The following is a 24551-nucleotide window of genomic DNA, read 5'->3' as shown; positions in this document are numbered from 1 at the left end:
ACCCTAGTTTCTGATTAAACTACATCACTTTCAAATTTAATGGTCATTATGGACAGGCTTAGGTAAGGTTGACAACAAAAAACTGTTCTCATTAACATGGTACAAGGACTAGGGGACACAGATTTAAGGCTTTGGGCAACACTACAATGTCTTTCCCAATCAGTACTGCCACCCCACCCCCCTTTCTTCCTTTTCTCCTCTCCTTTCTGAACACTTTATATCCTTGTATATTAAATGCCCAGTCCTCACCATTTTAAAGCCACGTTTCCATTATTGCCACTACATCGTATTCCCATACTGCTATTTGTGCTTGTAAATCATCAACCTTATTCACCACGCTTTGCATGTATATTTACATACATACATTGTTTCCTGTCTTTGAGTTCATAGTAGTCCTCCTTAGTCTTTAGTTTAGAGATACAGCACTGAAACAGGCCCTTCAGCCCACCGAGTCTGTGCCGACCATCAACCACCCATTTATACTAATCCTACACTAATTCCATATTCCTACCACATCCCTACCTGTCCCTATATTCCCCTGCCACCGACCGGTACTAGGGGCAATTTCTAATGGTCAATTTACCTATCAACCTGCAAGTCTTTGGTATGTGGGAGGAAACCAGAGCACCCGGAGGAAACCCACACAGACACAGGGAGAACTTGCAAACTCCACACAGGCAGTACCCTATCTAATATGGAATACTCTCTTCTCTAATACTATCCAACACACTCTCATTATGCACCTCATTCCTCTTTTCTATGTCTATACACTGGTGCCCATCTCCCTGCCAGTTTAGTTTAAACCCTCCCCAATCACACGAGTGAATCTCCCCATAAGGACATTGGTTCAAGTCCTGTTGAGGTGCAACCGGTCCTTTTTGAATAGGTGCCTACTGCCCCAGAACTGGTCCCAATGCCCCAAGAATCTGAAGCCCTCCCACCTGCACCATGCTTCAAGCCACACATTGATCCTCCCTATCTTCCTATTTCTACTCCCGCTAGTGTATTGCACTGGGAATAATCGAGAGATTTACTACAATTGAGGCCCTATTCTTTAACTTCCTCCCTCGCTCCTGAAAATCTGACTAGGACCGCAATACCTGCCTCCTCTATGTCATTGGTACCAACATGTACCACAACTTTTGGCTCACTCCCTTCCCCCTGTAGAATTTTCTGCACCCTCTCCATGATGTCTGAAACAATATTTTATAAATGTTCATCATAACTTCCTTGCTTTTGTACTCTGTGCCTCTATTTATGAAGCCCAGCATCCTGCATCCTTTCGAACAACTTTATGAACCTGCCCTGCCACCTTCAACAAATTGTACACTTATACCCCCAGGTCTCTGTTCCTGCACTCACTTTTGAATTGTCTTTCCTCATTCTTCCTACCAAAATACTTCACTTCACACTTCTCTGCATTAAATTTCATCTGTATGTGTCTGCCCATTGTTCTAGTTTGTCTATGTCCTCTTGAAGACTACAAATGAATTAGGAGCAGGAGTGGGCCACTCAGCCCCTTGAGCCTGCTCCGCCATTCAACAAGATCATGGTCGATCTGATTTTAACCTCAATTCCACATTCCCGTCTACCCTGATAACCTTTCACCCCGTTGCTTATCAAGAATCTATCTATCTCTGCCTTAAAAATGTTCAAAGACTCTGCTTCCACAGCCTTTTGAGGAAGAGAGCTCCAAAAACTCATGACCCTCAGAGAAAATAATTCTCCTCATCTGTGTTTTAAATGGGTGAGCCCTTATTTTTAAACCGTGACCCTTAATTCTAGATTCTTTTACAAAAATGGAATTTAACGCAGACAAGTGCAAAGTGATGCATTTTGGGAAGTTAGACCAAGGCAGGACATATATAGTGAATGGCAGGGCCCTGGGGAGTGTTCTTGAGCAGAGAGACCTTGTTGTGCAAGTACATAGTTCCCTGAAAGTGGCAACACAGGTAGGCAGGGTGGTGAAGAAGGCGTACGGCTTGCTTGTCTTCATCGGCCGTGACATTGAGTACAAGAGTTGGGATGTCATGTTACAGTTGTACGTAATGTTGGTTAGGCCGCACTTGGGCGTACTGTGTGCAATTCTGGTCGCCGCACTACAGGAAAGATGTGATTTAGCTAGAGAGGTGCAGAAAAGATTCACAAGGATGATGCCTGCTTTGGAGAGCTTGAGTTATAAAGAGAGATTGGATAGGCTGGGTTTGTTTTCCCTGGAGCGAAGGAGGCTGAGAGGGGACATGATAGAGGTATATAAAATTATGAGAGGCATAGATAGGGTAGATAGCCAGAGTCTGTTTCCCATGGTAGGGGTGACTAAAACTAGAGGGCATAGATTTAAGGTGAGAGGGAGGAGGTTTAAAGGGGATCAGAGGGGTAAATTTTTCACACAAAGAATAGTGGATATCTGGAATGAGCTGCCTGAGGAGGTGGTGGAGGCAGGAACCGTAGCAACATTTAAGAGGCATCTGGACAAGTACTTGAATGAGCAATGCTTAGAGGGATATGGAATTAATGCAGGCAGGTGGGATTAGTATAGATCGGCATTATGGTCAGCATGGTCGCGGTGGGCCGAAGGGCCTGTTTTGTTTCTATGCTGTACGACTCTATGACTCTAAGAGGAAACATCCTTTCCACATCCACCCTGTCAATACCCCTCAGGATCTTGTATGTTTCAATCAAGTCGCCTCTTACTCTTCTAAACTCCAGCAGATACAAGCCTAGCCTGTCCAGCCTTTCCTCATAAGACAACCTGCCCATTCCAGGTATTAGTCCAGTAAACCTTCTCTGAACTCCTTCCAACATATTTACGTCCTTCCTTAAATAAGGAGACCAGTAATGCACATAGTACTCCAGATGTGGTCTCACCAATGCCCTGTGCAACTGAAGCATAACCTCCCTACCTTTATATTCAATTCCCCTCGCAATAAACAATAACATTCTATTAGCTTTCCTAATTATTTCTTGTACCTGCATACTAACCTTTTGCGATTCATGCACTAGGACACCCAAATCCCTCTGCATCTCAGCTCTGCAGTCTCTCACCATCTAGATAATATGCTTTTTTATTCTTCCTGTTGAAATGGACAAATACACATTTTCCCACATTATACTCCATTTGCCTGATCTTTGCCCACTCACTTAACTTATCTATATCCCTTTGTCGCCTCTTTATATCCTCTTTACAACTTACTGTTCTACCTATCTTTGTGTCATCTTCAAATTTAGCAACCGTACCTTTGGCCCCTTCACCCGAGTCATTTATATAAATTGTAAAAAGTTGAGGCCCCAGAACTGATCCCTGTGGCAAATCACTCGTTACATCTTGCCAAGCAGAAAATGACTCATTTATGCCTACTTTCTGTTACCTATTAGCTAGCCAATCCTCTATCCATGCCAGTGTGTTACCCCTTACACCATGTACTTTTATTTTCCGCAATAACCTTTGATTTGACACCTTATCAAATGCCTTCTGGAAATCTAACAGCAGATATTTAAGGGGGTATTTCAGAGTACACAGAATAGATAGAAACATATAAAATAGGAGCAGGAGTAGGCCATTTGGCCCTTCGAGCCTGCTCTGCCATTCATTATGATCATGGCTCATCATCCAACTCAGTAGCCTGTTCCAGCTTTCACCCCATACCCTTTGATCCCTTAAGACCCAAGAGCTATATCTAGCTCCTTTTTGAACACATTCAATGTTTTGGCCTCAACTGCTTTCTGTGGTAGCGAATTCCACAGGCTCACCACTCTCTGGGTGAAGACATTTCTCCTCGTCTCAGTCCTGAAAGGTTTACCCCATATCCTTAGACTATGATCCCTGGTTCTGGACTCTCCCACCATCGGGAATATCCTTCCTGCATCTACCCTGTCAAGTCCTGTTAGAATTTTATAGGTTTCTATGAGATCCCCCCTCACCCTTCTGAACTTCAGCGAATATAATCCTAACCAACTCAATCTCTCCTCATACGTCAGTCTCCCCATCCCAGGAATCAGTCTGGTAAACCTTCTCTGCACTCCCTCTATAGCAAGAACATCCTTCCTCAGATAAGGAGACCAAAACTGCACACAATATTCCAGGTATGGCCTCACCAAGGCCCTGCATAATTGCAGCAAGACATCCCTGCTTCTGTACTCGAATCCTCTCGCTATGAAGGCCAACATACCATTTGTCTTTTTACCGCCTGTTGCACCTGCATGCTTACCTTCAGCGACCAGTGTATGAGAACACCCAGGTCTCACTGCATATTCCCCTCTCTGTTGATAGCCATTCAGATAATAATCTGCCTTCCTGCTTTTGCTACCAAAGTGGATAACCTCACATTTATCCACATTATACTGCATCTGTCATGCATTAGCCCACTCACTCAACTTGTCCAAATCACCCTGAAGCCTCTCTGCATCCTCCTCTTAACTCACCCTCCCACCCAGTTTTGTGCCATCTGCAAATTTGGAGATATTACATTTAGTTCCCTCATCTAAATCATTAATGTATATTGTGAATAGCTGGGGTCCTAGCACCGATCCCTGCGTTACCCCACTAGTCACTGCCTGCCATTCGGAAAAAGACCCATTTATCCCGACTCTTTGTTTCCTGTCCGCCAACCAATTTTCTATCCATTGCAATATACTACCCCCAATCCCATGCGCTTTAATTTTACATGCTAATCTCTTATGTGCGACTGTGTCGAAAGCCTTCTGAAGGTCCAAATAAACCACATCCACTGACTCCCCTTCATCAACTCTACTAGTTACATTCTCGAAGAAATCTAGTAGATTTGTCAAGCATGATTTCCCTTTTGTAAATCCATACTGACTCTGCCCGATTCTACCACTGTTCTCCAAGTGCTCTGCTATAAAATCTTTTATAATGGACTGTAAAATTTTCCCACTACCGACGTCAGGCTGACTGGTCTATAATTCCCTGCTTTCTCTCCACCTCTCTTTTTAAATAGTGGAGTTACATTAGCTACCCTCCAATCTGTAGGAACTGTTCCAGAGTCTATAGATTCTTGGAAGATGACCACCAATGCATCCACTATTTCTAGGGCCAATTCCTTAAGTACTCTGGAATGCATACCATCAGGCCCTGGGGATTTATCAGCCTTCAATTCCATCAATTTCCCCAACACCATTTCTCTACTAATACTGATTTCTTTCAGTTCCTCTCTCTCACTAAGCCCTGTGTTCCCCAACATTTCTGGTGTGATATTTGTGTCCTCCTTTGTGAAGACAGAACCAAAGTATGCATTTAGTTGGTCAGCCATTTCTTTATTCCCCATAATAAATTCCCCTGTTGCTGACTGTCAGGGACCTACATTTGTCTTCACATACCTATAGAAACTTTTACAGTCAGTTTTTATGTTCCCTGCAAGCTTGCTCTCGTACTCTATTTTCCCCTTCTTAATCAATCCCTTGGTCCTCTTTTGCTGAATTCTAAACTGCTCCCAATCCTCAGGTCTGTTGTTTTTCCTGGCAAATTTAGATGACTCTTCCTTGGATCTAATGCTATCTCTAATTTCCCTTGTAAGCCATGGTTTGGCTACCTTTCCCATTTTACTTTTGCGCCAGACAGGGATAAACAATTGTTGCAGTTCATCCATGTGCTCTTTAAATGTTTGCCATTACCTGTCCACCGCCATCCCTTTGAGTAACGTTTCCCAATCCGTCATGGCCAACTCGCGCCTCATACCTTCGTAGTTTCCTTTACAATGATTCAGGACCCTTGTCTCAGAATCAACTACGTCACTCTCCATCTTGATGAATAATTCTATCATATTATGATCGCTCGTCCCCAAGGGATCTCGCAACACTAGATTGTCAACTATTCCTCTTTCATTACACAATACCCAGTCTAGGATGGCCTGTTCTCTAGTTGGTTCCTCAACGTATTGGTCCAGAAAACCATCCCGTATACACACCAAGAATTCCTCCTCTACGGTATTGTGACTAATTTGATTTGCCCAATCTATATTCAGATTAAAGTCAACCATAATTACAGATGCTCCTTTATTGCATGCATCTCTAATTTCCTGTTTAATGCCATTCCCAACATCACCACTACAGTTTGGGTGTCTATATACAACCCCCACTAATGTTTTTTGCCCCTTAGTGTTTCTCAGCTCTACCCATACAGATTCCACATAGTCAGAGCTAATATCTTTCCTCACTATTGCGTTAATTTCCTCTTTAACCAGCAATGTAACGCCACCGCCTTTTGCTTTTTGTCTGTCCTTCCTAAATACTGAATATCCCTGGATGTTCATTTCCCATCCCTGGTCACCTTGCAGCAATGTCTCCGTAATCCTGACTATATCATACCCATTTAAATCTATTTGCGCGATTAATTCATCCACTTTATTGCGACTGCTCCGCACGTTAAGGCACAAAGCCTTAAGGCATGTCTTTTTAACATTACTTGTCCTCTTCCCAATATTTTTCACTGTGGCCCTGTTTGATTCTGGCCCTTGATTTCTCTGCCTGTCACTTTTCTTATTCCCCTTACTGTCTTTTGATCTTGTCTTTGATCTCCCCCCCCCTCCTCTGACTCCTTTCAAAGGTTCCCATCCCCCTGCCATTTTAGTTTAAACCCTCCCCAACCACTCTAGCAAATACTCCCCCTAGGACATCAGTCCCTGTCCTGCCCAGGTGTAACCCATCCAGTTTGTACTGGTCCCAATGCCCCAGGACTCTAAAACCCTCCGCCGCACACCATCTCTTCAGTCACATATTCATCTGATATATCCTGCAATTTCTACTCTGAGTAGCACCTGGTACTGGTAGTAATCCTGAGATCACTACCTTTGAGGTCCTACTTTTCAACTTACTTCCTAGCTCCCTATATTCTGCTTTTAGGAACTCATCCCTTTTTTTTTTACCTATGTCATTTGTACCAATGTGTACCACGACCACTGGCTGTTCATCCTCCCCCATCAGAATGTCCTGTATCCTCTGTATCCTTGACCCTAGCACCAGGGAGGCAACATACCATCCTGGAATCTATTTTGCAGCCACAGAAATGCCTATCTATTCCCCTTACAATTGAATCCCCGATAACTATTGCATTCCCACATTTTTTACTCCTCCCCTGTGCAGCAGAGCCAACCGTGGTGCAACGAATTGGGCTGTTGCTGCTTTCCGCTGAGAGGCCATTCCCCCAACAATATCCAAAGCACTATATCTGTTTCACAGGGGAATAGCTGCAGGAGATTCCTGCACTGCCTGCCTAGACCTCTTGCTCTGCCTGTTGGTCACCCATTCCCCTCCTGCCTGTGGGGTCTGAGTCTGTGGTGTGACCACCTCTCTGTACATGCTATCCACGATACTCTCCACCTTGTGGATTCTCCACAATGTCCTCAGCTGCCGCTCCAGCTCCGAAACCCGGGCTTTCAGGAGCTGCAGCTGGACCCACTTCCTGCACATATGCTGGGCCCGGGCACTGGAATTGTTCCCGGCTTCCGACATGGAGCACGAGGAGCACACCATGGCTTTGAGCTCTCCTGCCATGACTTAACCCTTTAAATTAAACCTTCTGGAAGATCTTAATGTCCAATAATATCAGTTACTCTAGGGCCCTTCTTCCCTGGTCCTTGTTACTACAGAACTCCCTAACAAAAAAAACACTACTTACTTTATTTGAAATAAACTTTAAACTTTTAAACTTTTCTTACCTGAGATACTTACACAGCTATTTAGAGCTATTCCCTAACAGCAGTGACTCCCAATGAGAAAGAAAAATTCCAAGGGGGTCCCACCATCCATGGTTAACTAAAAAAGTTAAAGATAATACCAAACTGAAAAAAAGCATAACATTGCACAAAGGTGGGTGGCAGGTCAGAAGATTGGCCAAAATGTAAAAAAAACAGCAAAAAATGACTCAAAGATTGATTAGGAGGGAAAAATTAGAGTATGAGAGAAAGCTAGCTAGAAATATCTGCCGGTTCCCCTTGATCCACAGCACCTGTTACTTCAAAGAATTCCAATAAATTGGTTAGACATAATTTCCCTTTCACAAAACCATGTTGACTCTACCTGATTACCTTGAATTTTTCTAAGTGTCCTGCTATAACGTCTTTAATAATAGCTTCGAACATTTTCCCTATGACAGATGTTAAGCTAACTGGCCTGTAGTTTCCTGCTTTCTGTCTCCCTCCCTTTTTGAATTAAGGAGTTACATTCGCTATTTTCCAGTTTAATGGCACCTTCCCTGGGCGGCTAGGTGGTTAGCACCGCAGCCTCACAGCTCCAGTGACCCGGGTTCAATTCTGGGTACTGCCTGTGTGGAGTTTGCAAGTTCTCCCTGTGTTTGCGTGGGTTTTCTCCGGGTGCTCCGGTTTCCTCCCACAAGCTAAAGATTTGCAGGTTGATAGGTAAATTGGCCATTAGCAATTGCCCCTGGTGTAGGTAGGTGGTAGGGAAATATAGGGACAGGTGGGGATGTGGTAGGAATATGGGATTAGTGTAGGATTAGTATAAATGGGTGGTTGATGGTCGGCACAGACTCGGTGGGCCGAAGGGCCTGTTTCAGTGCTGTATCTCTAAAACTAAAAAAACTTTAAAAAAAGCAACTAAAACTAAACCCTAGGATGAAGTCCATCAGGACCTGGGGACTTGTCAGCCCGCAGATCCCAATAATTTTTCTTTCTCGTTGGAATGTATCCTGTGTATTCTGAAATTGTCCCTTAAATGTCTACCACTGTATTTCTGTTCACCTATTCCTTAGCCTAATGTGCCAGTGCACGTTAGCTAGCTCTGCTTTCCTGCCCTCATAATTGCCCTTATTTAAGTTTAAGATGCTAGTCTTGGACCCACTCTTACTGAATGTAAAATTCAATCATATTATGATCGCTGCTGCTTAGGGACACCTTCACTGTGAGGTCATTAATTCTGTCACGTTGCACAATACTAGGTCTAGTACAGCCTGCTGTCAGGTTGGCTCCAGAACGTGCTGTTCTGAGAAACTATCCCGAAAACATTCTATGAGCTCCTCATCTAGGCTACCTTTCCCTATCTGATTTTTCCAGTCTGTATGCAGATTAAAATCCCCCATGATTATCGCCATATCTTTCTGATGAGCACGCTTTATTTCTGCCTTTATACCCTGTGTGGTTACTGTTAGGGGGCCTGTACACCGCTCCCACAATTGCCTTCATCATTTCTCGTCTCTACCCAAACTGCTTTAACATCCTGGTTTCCTGAACTTAGGTCAGCCCCCTCTATCGTGCTAATACCATCACTAATTAACAGAGCCACCCCTCCACCTTTTCCTAGCTTCCTCTCATTCCTCAATGTCATGTACCGTTCAATATTCAGGTCCCAATCTATGTCATCCTGCAGCCATGTCTCTGTAATGGCTATCAGATCATAGTGCAAATAGAAATAAATAACTATCAGTCATCTGTTTTGTTTGGAATGCTACATGCATTCAGGTACAGAGCCTTTAGTTTTGTCCTTTTATTATTTTTGTAAACCCTAGCCTTATCTGCTGATTTACTGTTAGACTTGTACTCGCTGTCCCTTCCTGTCACAGTCTGTTTATCATTTCCCATATTAATACCTTCCTCTCTTGCCTTGTCTCTGCTTATTAATTTACTGCATGAATCCTCCCCTTCCCATTTCAAGTTCCGCGCCAGCCCTGAGCAGATGTCCCGAACCCTGACACGGGTCAGCCTTCTGGACTCTCGTTTTTTGCTGCAGAAAACAGTGTCTATTCACCTCACTCTACTAGCATTATTTTCCTTTTTGTTCCCCCTCGCTTGAACAGCTTTCTGCACCGTGGTGTCACGGCCAGTCTGCTCATTCACCCTGCAGACCTCGCTTTCGAGCACACTAGGCTGCAAGCACCTCAAACCTGTTTAACAATTGCAAAGGCTAAGGCTCCTCCACTGCTTTCTGCTTGTCCCTTTACCTGCCTCACTGACTAAAAGAGAGACCGACACAAACTGTCCTAACAGTTAAACTTCTAGATAAACTATTATCCTCATTACAGTTCGCTATACTTCCAGGTTTGGTGTCATCTTCGAATTTTGAAGCTGTGCCTTGTACATCTAAGTTTAGGTTATTAACATATATCAAGAAAAGCAGTTTCAAGTCCTTCCACACTGATTTCAAAACCTTTTAGGTTACTTGTTATACTATGATTGTAAAGCAACTTATTTCCCTCACTACTAAAAATGTTCAAGCAATTCTACTAGTTTTCCATTTCTCTTTAATTATTTCAGTTCTGCATTTCCTCAATCACTCTTACTGCTTTGGTACTGATTTTTTTGACTTTATATACTGGACAATATCTGGTTTGTTTAATCTTGCTGCCCTCTTTGCCGCCCCAATACTTCTGAAGTATTTTTAGTATTGTCTTGCACCTCCCTTTGAAGTTTACCACCTTGAAATTCCATATTTCTATCCTGATCTCAATGATGTTAATTGCCAATTGATCATTAGTGTCTGCTATGTTGTGCTACTATAGTATGCATACAAGAGCCAGTGACCTATTGTGTTTTGTGTCCAGAAACAGGCCTGTGCTGAAATTAGAGTTGGTTTATGTCTGTGCATGTCCTTCTCATTGTACTAATTGCTGTCATCTTCATTTGCTTATCCTATTTATTAGTTCGTCAGATTTTCACTTCTTTCCATCCCCTGGAATCAACTTTCAAATTGTCCTGTAAATATAAATCAGTTTGTTTTGCAATTTATCTGTCCTATATCCCATATGCTTAGAACAGAATTTCCTTCTAAGTATGCTTCCAAATTCTCTATTTGAATACTGTTGGAATGTAGGCACTTCCTTTCGCCTTTTTAAATCTCTGTTTATAATCCTTAAATTTATTTCCAGTTACCTTTGCTTAATTAAGAGTCACAGAGTTGAAACATCAGCTCTGTTTCTCTCTACACAGATGCTGCCAGACCTGCTGAGTATTTCCGGCACTTTCTGGTCACCTTTTTCTTAACTACCGTTTTTCAGTTGGTTATCTATAGTTATAATGGGATTTTCTCCTCTCATCCCTACATCGATATTGAAGATGCACAACATACTCTGCGTTAGTAGTTGGGCTCCTCATTTCTAAAGTTTATATCCTGTCATTAAACCAGGTTTACCTGAAAATAGTTCATCACACACAAATGCAGCATTACTTAACCATCCAATTGCTCATTTACACCTGTACATCCGGCAAAGAATGTCAATAAACCACCAAAAAGACTTGCATTCCTTAATTCTTTGATCTCTGGACAATATATTTGTACTCATTGTTGAGCCCTTCCTCCGTGTATTATTCATGCTCGATGGACAGTCAGCACTGGCCCCTCCCTTGCTGCTTACATTTGAAAAAAGGACTTTATTTACATAGCACCTTTCACAACTTCAGGATGTCCCAACATGCATTACAGCCAATGAAGTACTTTTGAAGTGTAATCACTGTTGTAGGAAATTATTTTGTCATAGGTGCGCGACCCCACCCCCCCAACCCAGCCCCAGAGCGTTATTGCACAGTGCATGTGCAGGTGGCCCTTAGGATTCTATATTAGTGACTTGAAGCTGAGTTTTCTTTCAGAAGGGAAATGTGTACACCTGTTATTAAATGATATTTACTCACCATTCATTATGCTGTGCCAGCTTAAGGCCAGTCTTGCTGTAGTTCTAGAGTCGTACAGTATAGAAACAGGCCCTTCGGCCCACCGAGTCCATGTTGACCATAATGCCTATCTATACTAATCCCACCTGCCTGCATTAGTTCCATATCCCTCTATGCCTTGCTCATTCAAGTACTTGTCCAGATGCCTCTTAAATGTCGCTACTGTTCCTGCCTCCACCACCTCCTCAGGCAGCTCATTCTAGATACCCACTATTCTTTGTGTGAAAAATTTACCCCTTTGATCCCCTTTAAACCTCCTCCCTCTCACCTTAAATCTATGCCCCCGAGTTTTAGTCACCCCTACCATGGGAAACAGACTCTGGCTATCTACCCTATCTATGCCTCTCATAATTTTATATACCACTATCATGTCCCCTCTCAGCCTCCTTCGCTCCAGGGAAAACAGACCCAGCCTATCCAATCTCTCTTTATAACTCAAGCTCTCCAAACCAGGCAACATCCTTGTGAATCTTTTCTGCACCCTCTCCAGCTTAATCACATCTTTCCTGTAGTGCGGCGACCAGAACTGCACACAGTACTCCATATGCGGCCTAACCAACATTATGTACAACTGTAACATGACGTCCCAACTCTTGTACTCAATGCCTCGGCCGATGAAGACAAGCATGCCATACGCCGCCTTCACCACCCTGTCTACCTGTGTTGCCACTTTCAGGGAACTATGTACTTGCACCCAAAGGTCTCTCTGCTCAAGAACACTCCCCAGGGCCCTGCCATTCACTGTATATGTCCTGCACTGGTTTAACTTCCCAAAATGCATCACTTCACACTTGTCTGTGTTAAATTCCATTTGCCACTCCCTTGCCCACTTTCCCAGTTGATCTATATCCTGTTGAGGGCTCCTTTCTCCCTGTTTTGATTTCAGGTTGATTGTTGTGGTAATACATCAAGTAATATTTATGTATTGGCAAAGAGGAGTTGTGCTAATTTGGAGACTACTTCTTTCCTAATCATACAATATTGTTCAAACAATACTCTATGGAGTTTTCAGAGGAGACTTGAATGAGTAATTGTTTCCGCAGAAAGTAACACTAATGCTACACTTTTTAATCAATTCAGCTGGAGTATTTCATTGGTAATTGTTATCCTATCAGGGCTGGCTGAGATTAGTAGGCAGAGCTGGGCTTTCACTGTAATCTCAACTACTGTGTAGAATTCTATTAGTTAATTATCACTCCAACTCCCAGAGTTCAAAACCTTGCACTCTTGCCTCTGTTTCACCACTTGGCTTAACTATTAAGAATTACAGTGCTGCTAAATTTGTTGGGTGTTCTGTGATTTCTTTTTTATCCAATATGTAAATGTGGCAGCTCATCATCTAGCCAAGTTGAAATGATCTTATGAATACTTGTTTTTGAAACTCATTCTGTATTTTAGAGCTTTTGTAGAGTGCAGACAGAGCCATTTTTCAATTTGTATATGAAAATCGCTATGTATGCACCAAATTGGAGCAACTAAAGAGGTTAAAAACATGAAGGGAACATGTTAGGTTGGGTGACAGTCCATTTCAGTAGCTTGTGGGGAAGAGGGTTGGCAACAACTGAGTGACAAACATGAACGCAACAAAGACACTTTCTCGAAGCCGAATTAGCTGCAATGCACTAGGGGACATGATTATCAGCATTTATACTATGCTGATAGTATAAATATGGATTTATACTATGCTGATAGTATAAATCCATATTAATGTCCTCCCAAAGTAAAGCAAGAACAGTTTTTTTTTAAAAAAAACTCCATCAGCTATAAAGGACTTAAAAGCATTTCCTTGTGGAATTGTTCAGACGTGGTCATTCTTCCTGGACTTTATAGGTCCCATGTGATGTATATAATGGAAGCAACATCTAATTTCATTAAATGTTAAGTAGCTACAACCAGAAAGGACCATGAATTTGCTTGGGTTCTTTTAACAGATGTCTCTAATTCCTGCAGGCCTCCAGACTCTTTGACAACCCTATCTGCTGCCTTGGAAGAAGGGGGAGTTATTCCTGCTTATTTACCCAGTGGCCTTGCTCTGAAGGAGGCTGTACAGAAGGCTAGAATCTGGCTTCAAGAAGTGGAGATTTTTCAGGTTATTTATAAAATAAATCAGTACATCAAAATGAAAGTAGGGCTTGATGTGTTATATCTTTCACCAAAAGAAATGTGTATATATACATCTTTATGCCAGATCAAAGACCATAGCTAGTTATTGAATGTTAATGGAGCCAAAAAGTAACAATGCTGCTGAAGTTGAGCATGAAAAGGGGGTGTTTACACTGTAAGTATGCATCAACAATAACTATTAACATGTGGAAATGTTCAGTTTCAGTTGCTATGTCTGGATTCAACATAATCCATTGCAGTCTTGGCCCACATTCAGTCCTAATGCTAACATGCTCAGTCCTCTACTTTGCTTCATTGGATCCTGAGCTGTAAACTAAACCTTTTATTTTAATGCCTTCACAAATCAGATCATGAATTTTGAATATTCATTTCCCGTTAGTCTGCATATTCCTGTTCTGAAAGGTATAGTCTATCTTAATGCAGTCCATACCAAGCTCAAGACTGATGTTCAAAGCAAAATACAGCAGATGCTGAAAATCTGAAATAACAACAGAAAATGTTACAAGTACTCAGGATGTTTGGCAGCATCTGTGAATAGAGAAACAGAGTTAATGTTTCAGGTCTGTGTCCTTTCATCAGAACTGCAGAGTCATCAGAACTGATGACCAGGAGAACGACCCTAACCTATCCAATCTTTCCTCATAGCTGCATTTTTCCAGTCCCAGCAACATCCTCGTAAATCTACTTTGTACACTCCCTATTGCAGTTGCATCCTTTCTGTAATGAGGTGACCAGAACTTCACACAGTACTCAAGTTGTGGCCTAACCAATTAATTAAACAGTTCCAGCATAACCTCCCTGCTCTTATGTTCTATACCTTGGCTAATAAATGAAAGAATTTCATATGCCTTCTTAACCACCTTATCGACCTGTCCTGCTACCTTCAGGGATCTGTGGGCATTCACTCCAAGGTCCCTCAGTATTTTCCCATTAAGCTTGTATTCCTTTGCCTTGTTTGATCTCCCCAAATGCATCACCTCACACTTCTCCGGGTTGAATTCCATTTGCCACTTTTCTGTCCATCTGACCAGACCTGCAGCCTGCAGCTACCCTCCTCGCAATCTACCACACGGCCAATCTTTGTCATCTGCAAACTTCTTGATCATGCCCCCCACATTAAGTCCAAATCTTTAATATATACCACAAAAAGCAGGGGACTCAGTACTGAGCCCTGCGGAACGTCGCTGAAAACAGCCCTCCAGTTGCAAAAACACCCGTCAACAATTAACCTTTATTTGCTGCCACTGAGCCAATTTTGTATCCACCTTGCGGCACTTCCCTGTCCTTTCATTTAACACAGGCAGGCATTTATTTATTTTAAATGAATGTATCTAGTAAAATAGCAGACAGAGGAAAGTAATAGGAGCATTAGAAGCGTTGAGCAGCCAATTTCACTAACAGTGATTTCTAAGTGGTTTGAGTGGGAGTCCTCTGTTGGAGCATTGTGCTGGCAGGGTGACCTAAATCCTTGGTGTCAACCTGCTTTTTTCTTGTCCCACACTCCTGTGCTGCTGGAGCGTGCTTTCCTTTGCCAATTTCTCATGCTTCCATTTTCCCCTACCTTCTCCCCACCCACCCCACCATTGTCTGAGCTATCACGTTTTTCATAAGTGTTTTTCATTTCTCTCATTAAGTCTCCAATTGTTTACGACCCGTATCCTAACTCTCACCAAGTCCTGTTCACCCATCACCCATTTTCTCACCCACCCACATTGGCACTAGATCCAGCAATGCCTTGAATTTAAAGTTATCTTGGTTTCAAATCTCTCCATGGCCTCGCCTGCTCCCTGTCTCTGCAACTTCCTTCTCCAGCCCTACAGATAGTAAGAGGTTTTGCGAGTTGATCCTTAGAGACAGGAGAAATTATCATGGAGACTGAGGAAATAGCAGAGACATTGAACAAATATTTTGTGTCTGTCTTCACTGTAGAAGTCACAAATTACATACCAGAAAAAGAGTACAAGAAAGAGGCTAATAAGAGTGAGAAACTTAAGGTAATTAAGATCAGCAGAGAAAAAATATTGGAAAAATTTAAGGGACTCAAAGCCGACAAATCCCCAGGACCTGATGGCCTATGTCCTAGAGTTCGAAAAGAGGTAGCTGCAGAGAGAATGAATGCACTAGTTGCGTTTTCAACATCCCCTGGATTCTCAAACTATTCCAATGGATTGGAAATTAGCAAATGTAACACCACTATTCAAGAAAGGAGGCAGAGAGAAAATGGGGGACTACAGGCCAGTCAGCCTGACATTAGTCATCAGGAAAGAGCTGGAATCTATTATTAAGGAGACTACTAATGCACTTAGAATATCATAGTATGATCAGACAGAGTCAATATGGTTTTACAAAAGGGAAATAGTGCTTGACAATTTTATTAAGAGCTTTTTGAGGATGTAACTAGATAAAGGTAGATAAAGGGGAGCCAGTAGATGTATTATACTTGGATTTTCAAAGGCATTCAATAAGACACCACACAAATAGTTAATAGGAAAGATAAAGGCTCGTGGAGTTGGGGGTAATATATATTAGCTTAGATGGACAATTAGTTAACAGACAGGAAGCAGGGAGTAGGGATAAACTGAATTTTCAAGTTGGCAGGCAGGGCTGCAACGATCTGTGCTGGAGCCTCAGCTATTTACAGTATATATAAATGACTTGGGCGTAGAGCCCAAGAGTAATGTATTCAAGTTTGCTGATGATACAAAGATAGATGGGAATGTAAGCTATAAGGAGGTCACAAAGAGGCTGCAAAGAGATATAGACAGGTTGAGTGGGCAGCAAGGTGGCAGGTGGAGTATAATGTGGGGAAGTGTAAAGCTATTCACTTTGGTGGTAAGAATAGAAAAGCAGAATTTTTTTTTTAAGTTTGAAACTTGTAAGTGTCGATGTTCATAGAGACTTGGGTGTATTTGTGCGAGGAACGTTGAAGGTTAACATGCAGGTACAGCAAGCAATTAGGAAGGCAAATGACATGTTGGCCTTTATTGCAAGGGGATTGGAGTACAGGAATAAGGAAGTATTGCTACAATTGTACAGGATTTTGGTGAGACCACATCTGGAGTACTGTGTGCAGTTTTGGTCTCTATATTTAAGGAAGGATGTACTTGCCTTGTCGATGGTACAGCGAAGGTTCACTAGATTGGTTCCAGGGATGAGGGAGTTGTCCTAATGATAAGAGACTAAGTAAATTGGGCCTGTATTCTCTGGAGTTGAGAAGAATGAGAGATGATCTCATTGAAACATAAGATTCTAAATGGGCTGGAAAGGGTAGACACTGAGACATTATTTCCGCTGGTCGGGCTATCTAAAACACTGGGGCACAGTGTCAGGAGGAGGGGCTGATCATTCAGGACTGAGATGAGGAGAAATTACTTCACTCAAAGAGTTGTGAATCTTTGGAATTCTCTACCCCAGAGGGTTGTGGATGTTCCATCGTTGAATACATTTAATGCTGGGATGGACAGATTTTTGGTGTCTCGGAATCAAGGGATATGGCGAGCGGATGGGAAAGTGGAGTTGAATCCGAAGATCAGCCATGATCGTTTTGAATGGCGGAGCAGACTCGATGGGCCATATGGTCTACTCCTCGTAGTTCTTGTGTTCCTTGCATCGGGCTCATACTATACCTGGCTGTGGAGTGGATGATAGTGAGGTTGGGTGGGAAAAGTGGACAAAGAGTTAACTGATTATTAGCAGTAATGTTTTGAGCCAACACAGCTCATTAAGGAGAATTTCGTTCTGGATTAATCTGGTATAAGGACCTCTGGAGAGAATTGATCTATATTGTACAGTATAAACACTGCTGAAGAGGAAGGGAAATGGAATGTGGTGACTTTTGTTATGATCTCAGTTGAGACCATGAACTTCAAAACGAGCTATGAACTCCTCAGGCCGATTAAAGGAGTACATGAGAAGATTTCATGTTTTAAGACTTTGGCTATAACAACTAAACTAAAAAATCAACATTAACTAAACAGTATGTCCACTAATTTACAGAGAAAGGTATTTCCCATTAACCTATTCAAAAACACTTAAACTCCACACCATATTTATATGTTGTACTGTGTACTCATCAAATTAATATCTTTGCAAATAAAAGTCCCAGACTCCTCCGAGTTCTTCCAAGCGCATTCGACTGGTCCTGTGTTATTAAAGCGATCTCTGGTGACCCTGTTGATCTTTTCTCGTCTGCAAACCTCAGCTTTCAAATCAGGTTCAAGTCTTAATAGCCATTTGCTGTAACAGTATTGTGAGAGCAGTTGTTTTTTCTCCCTCACTCTCTTCTGAGACTATGCAGCTCCTACTGGTCTCTATGTATCTACCTTTCTTCCTTGCAGCCGGTCAGACTTAGGAAAGCCTGTTGAATTTATCCAGAACAGATGTCAATAGTCGTTTGCCCCTTTTCAGTATTCAGAGTCCATAAGTCTGGCCGTATCAAAACCACCTAAGCCTGCCTTTGTTTCCAGCTGTTGGTGATTGCAACTTGAATTTGCATTTTCAGAGCCCCTTGGCTCCCTGTTTGCAATCCGAGAGTCTGGGAGAGCAAAACCCATTGTCCACCAAGTGTTACAACCTTGCACTCTGCTTTCAAAAAGGACTTTGATCTGGGTTCCTTGTTGTCAGGGTAACCAAGACCCCAGCTTGTTTCTGGGCAGACTTGGTGTGAGGTTATATTTCTCCTCCAATTCCATTTTACCCTGCATTGAAAATCAGCTTTTAAAAATATAACATACTACAAAGCCCAGAGATCGTAACACAATTCCCTGACTGGAATAACTCCTGTGGGAGAAGAAAAGCAAGTCAAGGTTTGATGCTTTTTGATTTTGACTTGAATTATGGATACACCTCAGGTCAGTGGTTTTCAAAGTTTTCTCTGTAGGAGCCACTGTCAACACTGAAGTGTTTGTAGTGGTATCTTATAAGTAGAGATTTTTTTTTTCATTCTTGGGATGTGAGCGTTGCTGGTAAGGCCAGCATTTATTGCCCATTCCTAATTGCCCTTGAGAAGGTGGTGGTGAGCCAACCTTTTGAACCACTGTAGTTCATATGGTGAAAGTACACCCACTGTGCTGTTAGGGAGGGAGTTCCAGGATTTTGACCCAGTGACAGTGAAGGATCGGCAACAAGTCAGGATGGTTTGTGACTTGGTGGCAACTAGCAAGTGGTAGTGTTTCCATCTGTCTGCTGCCCTTTTCCTTCTAGGTGGTTGAGGTTATGGGTTTGGAAGGTGCTGTTGAAGGAGCCTTGACAAATTGCTGCAGTGCATCTTGTAGGTGGTACACACTGCTGCCACTGTGCACCGGTGGTGGAGGGAGTGAACGTTTTAAGGTGGTGTCATGCTGCTTGCATGTTCTTGGAGCTGTACTCATCCAGTGGAGAGTATTCCATCACACTCCTGACTTGTGCCTTGTATATGGTGAACAGGATTTGGGGAGTCGGGAGGTGAGTTACTTGCCGCAGAATTCCCAGCTTCTGACCTGTGCTTGTAGCCATATTATTTATATGGCTAATCCAGTTAAGTACCTGGTCAGAGGTAATTCCAGGATGTTGATGGTGTGGATTTCAGCAATGGTGATGCCGTTGAATGTCGAGAGGAGATGGTTAGATTCTCTCTTGTTAAAGATGGCTACTGCCTGCACTTGTATGGCATGTATGTAACTTGCCACTTATCAGCCTAAGTTGAATGTTGTGTAGGTCTTGCTGCATGCAGGCACAGACTTTAGTATCTGAAGAGTTGTGAATGGTGCTGAACACTGCAATTACCAGCGAACATCCTCACTTCTGAACTTATGTTGGAGGGAAGGTCAGTGATGAAGCAATTGACGATGGCTGGGCTTCGGACACTACCTGAGGAACTCCTGCAGTGATATCCTGGGGCTGAGATGATTGGCCTCCAACAACCACGGCTATCTTCCTTTGTGCTAGGTATGACTCCAACCAATGGAGAGTTTTCCCCTGATTCCCGTTGACTTCAATTTTGTTCCGGCGTGATGATGCCACACTCAGTTGAAAGCTGCCTTGATGTCAAGGGGAGTCACTCTCACCTCACCTCACCTCTTAAATTCAGCTCTTTGGTCCATGTTTGGACCAAAGCTGTAATGAGGTCTCTAGCTGAGGGGCCCTGGCAGAACCCAAACTGAGCGTCAGTGAGCAAGTTATTGCTGAGTTAGTGCCGCTTTTTAGCACTCTCAACGACACCTTCCACCTCTTTGCTTATGATTGAGAGTAGCATGGGTAATTGGCTGGATTGGATTTGTCCTGCTTTATGTGGGCAAGACGTACCTGGGCAATTTTCAACATTGTCAAGTTGATGCCTGTTGTAGCTGTACTGGAACAGCTTGGCTAAGGCTGCAGCTAGTTCTGGAGCACAAGTCTTCAGTACTAGGATGCCAGGATTTTGTCAGGGCCCATAACCTTTGCTGTATCCAGTGCCTTCAGTGATTTCTTTATCACGTGGAGTGAATCAAGTTAGCTGAAGACTGACGTGGGATGCTGAGGTCCTCAGGAGGAGGCCGAGATGGATCATCCACTCAGCACGTCTGGCTGAAGATGGTTGCAAATGCTTCAGCCTCGTCTTTGCACTGATGTGCTGGGCTGCGCCATCATTGAGGATGGGGATTTTTTTGAGCTTTCTTCTCTGATTAATTGTTTAACTGTCCACCACCATTCATGCCTGGATGTGGCAGGACTGGAGAGCTTTGATCTGATCCATTGGTTGTGGGATTGCTTAGTTCTGTCTCTAGCATGCTGCTTCTGTTGTTTAGCATGAATGTAGTTCTGTGCTGTAGCTTCACCAGGTTGTCAGCTCATTTTCAGATATGTCTGGTGCTGTACTTGGCAAGCTGTCCTCTACTTATTTAACCAGGTTTGGTCCCTTGGCTTGATAGTAATAGAGTGAGGGATATGCCAGGCAAAAGGGTTACAGATTGTGGTTGAATGCAGTTCTGCTGATAATGTCCCATAATGGATGCCCAGCTATGTGCTGCTAGATCTGTTCTGAGTCTGTCCCATTTAACACGGTGGTAGTGATATGATGATGTGGCAATCCTCAGTGTGAAGACGGGACTTTGACTCCACAAAGACTATGCAGTGGTCACTCTGCCAATACTGACATGGACAGATACATCTGAGACAGGTAGATTGGTGAGGGTGAGATAATGTAGGATTTTCACTCTTGTTCTCTCACCACCTGCTGCAGGCCCAGCCTGGAGATATGTCCTTCAAGTCTCAGCCAGCTCGGTCAGTATTGATGCTACGAGCCACTCTTGGTGATGGACATTGAAGTTCCCCACCCAGAGTACGTTCTGTGCCTTTGCTACCCTTAATGCTTCTTCTGTGTGGTGTTCAACATGGAGTAGCACTGATTCATCAGCTGAGGAGTGGTGATAGGTTGTAGTCAGCAGGAGATTTCCTTGCTGATGTTTGACCTGCTGCCATGAGACTTCATGTGAGGGCTCCCAGGGCCACTCCCCCCGACTGTTTATTACTGTGCTGCCACCTCTGGTGAATCTGTCCTGACAGTGGGATACGACATACCCAGGGATGATGATGGAGAAGTGTGGGACATTGGCTGTAAGATATGATTCGGTGATTATGACTGTGGCAGTCTGTTGCTTGACTAGACTGTGGGACAGCTCTCCCAGTTTTGGGACAAGTCCCCAGACGTTCGTGAGGAGGGCAGGGCAGGCGTGCATTTGTTATTCCCGCTGCCTAGGTCAATGCCAGGTGGTCTGTCTTTACGTTTTCTGTGTTGCTTTGCAATTATTGCTGTGGGCCTGGAGTCATGTGTAGGCTTGTGGGATTTGAACTCGTGCCTCAAGAGTATTAGACTGGGCCTCTGGATTACTGGTCCAGTAATATTACCATTATGCTACCATCCCCATGTACTCTTTAGAAACCTCATTCCTCAGCCCTAGTTTCTGAAAGACAATATCAGCTATGTGAATGGGGTAAAACATCCTGGAATCCAAGCCTAGAAAGATCTACTGTCCACTGTAAAAGGGGCTAAGTTTAAAAGTCCTTCACTCTTCACGTCACTTCTCTCTGTATCCAGTACTTTTAGTTTTGTTGATGGCTCCTTGGGGAATAAATCCGAGTGATCTCGTTCCTGGGATGATAAAGAAAACCCTATTGATATGTGAATTTCGATTTGAAAACCAGGGCTTCAAATTTCTAAGCAGTAGAGAGAAAACCTTAAAGACATCAATATTAAAAACTACTCAATATTGTTCATACCTGTTTTCAATATTAAATTTGATATATAGGTTTCATGTTCCATTGAAAACTGTAAACCTCTTATAATGGAATTTCCCATTATAAAAAAGAACACCTTTAAGTGACAATGGAATGTATCAATTGTGGGTTCTCCAGGCACATGGAGAAACATAGAAACATAGAAAATCGGAGCAGGAGTAGGTCATTCAGCCCATCGGGCCTGCTCCGCCATTCAAAAAGTGATCATGGCTGATCGTCTAATTCAGTACCTGTTCCCGCTTTCTCCCGATATCCCTTGATCCCTTTGGCATTAAGAAATATATCTATCTCCTTCTTGAATATATTTAATGATTTGGCCTCCATTGCCTTCTGTGGTAGAGAATTCCGCAGGTTCACCACCCTCTGAGTGAAGAAATCCTTCCTCATACTTAAAGAAGAGAGCACTTCCCCCTCCCTCTGCCGCTGCCCCCCCTTGCCGCCGCCCCCCTCCCTCTGTCCCCCATGTCACTCCCCCGTCCCTGTGTCACCCCCATGTGTTCCCCCTTCCCTGTGTCACCCCCGCGCCCCCCCTCTCTCTGCTCCACCGCCCTCCCCCGCGCCACCCCCTCCCTCTCTGCTCCCCTGCGTCGCTTCCCCCCACCCCCGTCCAGACCAGGTAAGGATGGCAGATTTCTTTCCTTAAAGGACAGTAGTGAACCAAATGGGTTTTTGCAACGATCAATAGTTTGAAGGCACCATTACTGAGACTTGCTTCCAATTCCAGATTTTTTTATTTATTAATTGAATTTATTAGTTAATTGCTGATATTAATTTGTGTTTAGAATTTCTCGTGCATGTATGTGAGTGAGACGTGCATGCATGCAGAGATCAGTCACAAAATGCTGATGTTTAGAGATCTCAAGTCGCAAATCAGTGCTGCCAGAACTGGGATCCGTTCATCCAGAGCTTTCCTCTCCCTTCACTGCTGACCAACAGCAGGAATCCAACATTGAGTTAAACCCCACATTCAATCTCTAACTGTGTCAGATTTCAGGTTCCCTTTTCACAGTAATGACTGATCAAAGAATACCCCACCCTCACCCCCCATGCTGCCAAACTTTAGTAGCTACACTGCAGTACTATGTAATGACATGACCCCTACTTCATTTCTGCCAAACCTCAGAACGGTTCCCATGTACTACCAAAAGCAACCGTACTTCATTCCCCATCTGCCAAATATCAGATGTCTACCTCTAACTGATTAAATTACACATACTATCTTGCTATGTGTTCTTAGCTTTATAAATGATGAGGTGTTAAAAGTTAAACGCAAGAAAACAAACAATAAAAAGGCTATTGATTTATTGCTTGTCCAAATAAAGGACAGTTATAGAATCAATTCCCAGAGTAAAATTTCTACAATATCATACAAAATAGACTGGCATATTCGGTCACTATGTCAGTGTCCTCCTTGTTATCGCTTGCAAGAGATGAACAGCCCCATTGTTGTAAAACAGCGAATCCTCCTAACGATGAGCAATGCCGCAGGAAATTAATAATACAAAATGAAAACTGGGTCATCAGATATGGCGGTGAGAACTTGCATGTGACCCTTAACTGCGATGTAATTTTTTGATTCTGCAGAAGAGCAGTCTGTATTTTCAGTGATACTTCAGTAACCATTAAGTACTAAAATATAAATGTGTGCACTCTGCCCCAGTTGTGCATTTGTGTTACAAGTATGATTTTAAGAGTTGCTGAAAATTACAATTGACCACTTTCTAAGCATTTCAAGATCTGTGTGAACATTTTTTTTTTCTGTTGGTTTTTAGAGCTCTGACCAACATCCCCCAGTGGAAACATTGGTAGAGCTTGTGTCACGAGGACGTACAATCCCAGTACATCTGGATCCACTTCCTCAACTTGAATCCCTGTTTGCAGATGTCGAGAGCTGGAAAGATTGCGCAGCTAAAACTTTTCTGAAAAAGAACTCCAGCTGCTCCCTTTACGAGGTAAGAAAACTGATACTGCTAACAAAAGAAGACTGGATTTGCATCCTGTGTTAAGCATTTGAGTGCCAGATTAATTCTGAAAAAGCAGTATGTCATTATTTAGGATGTTGTACTATCATTTGAAGAAAGCCCTCTCTAAAAACCCAATGAATAAAATGATTCTATGCTGATATCCTTAATCCCAAATTCATGCCGAACTTGAATCTCATCCTTCCCATACTCATGCCTGACCTGTATTCGTCCTTCTCAAACTCGTGCCTGACCTGTATTCGTCCTTCTCAAACTCGTGCCTGACCTGTATTCGTCCTTCTCAAACTCGTGCCTGACCTGTATTCGTCCTTCTCAAACTCGTGCCTGACCTGTATTCGTCCTTCTCAAACTCGTGCCTGACCTGTATTCGTCCTTCTCAAACTCGTGCCTGACCTGTATTCGTCCTTCTCAAACTCGTGCCTGACCTGTATTCGTCCTTCTCAAACTCGTGCCTGACCTGTATTCGTCCTTCTCAAACTCGTGCCTGACCTGTATTCGTCCTTCTCAAACTCGTGCCTGACCTGTATTCGTCCTTCTCAAACTCGTGCCTGACCTGTAT

At 43.1% G+C, this 24551-nt stretch overlaps 1 protein-coding gene across 1 annotated transcript in view; it reads left to right on the top strand.

Annotated features, from left to right (window-relative positions):
* The window catches only part of kdm5ba (lysine demethylase 5Ba), a 206015-nt gene that overhangs the window by 131400 nt on the left and 50064 nt on the right, over positions 1-24551 (top strand). The window contains 2 exon segments of the mRNA XM_068056906.1: positions 13584-13722; positions 23783-23962. Coding sequence (XP_067913007.1) covers positions 13584-13722; positions 23783-23962 — 319 coding nt within the window.

This window comes from Heterodontus francisci, chromosome 25 (genome assembly GCF_036365525.1).
Source record: "Heterodontus francisci isolate sHetFra1 chromosome 25, sHetFra1.hap1, whole genome shotgun sequence".
Classification (NCBI taxonomy): domain Eukaryota; kingdom Metazoa; phylum Chordata; class Chondrichthyes; order Heterodontiformes; family Heterodontidae; genus Heterodontus; species Heterodontus francisci.
Note: the sequence above shows the minus strand (reverse complement) of the source record. Positions and strands in the feature narration are given on the sequence as shown.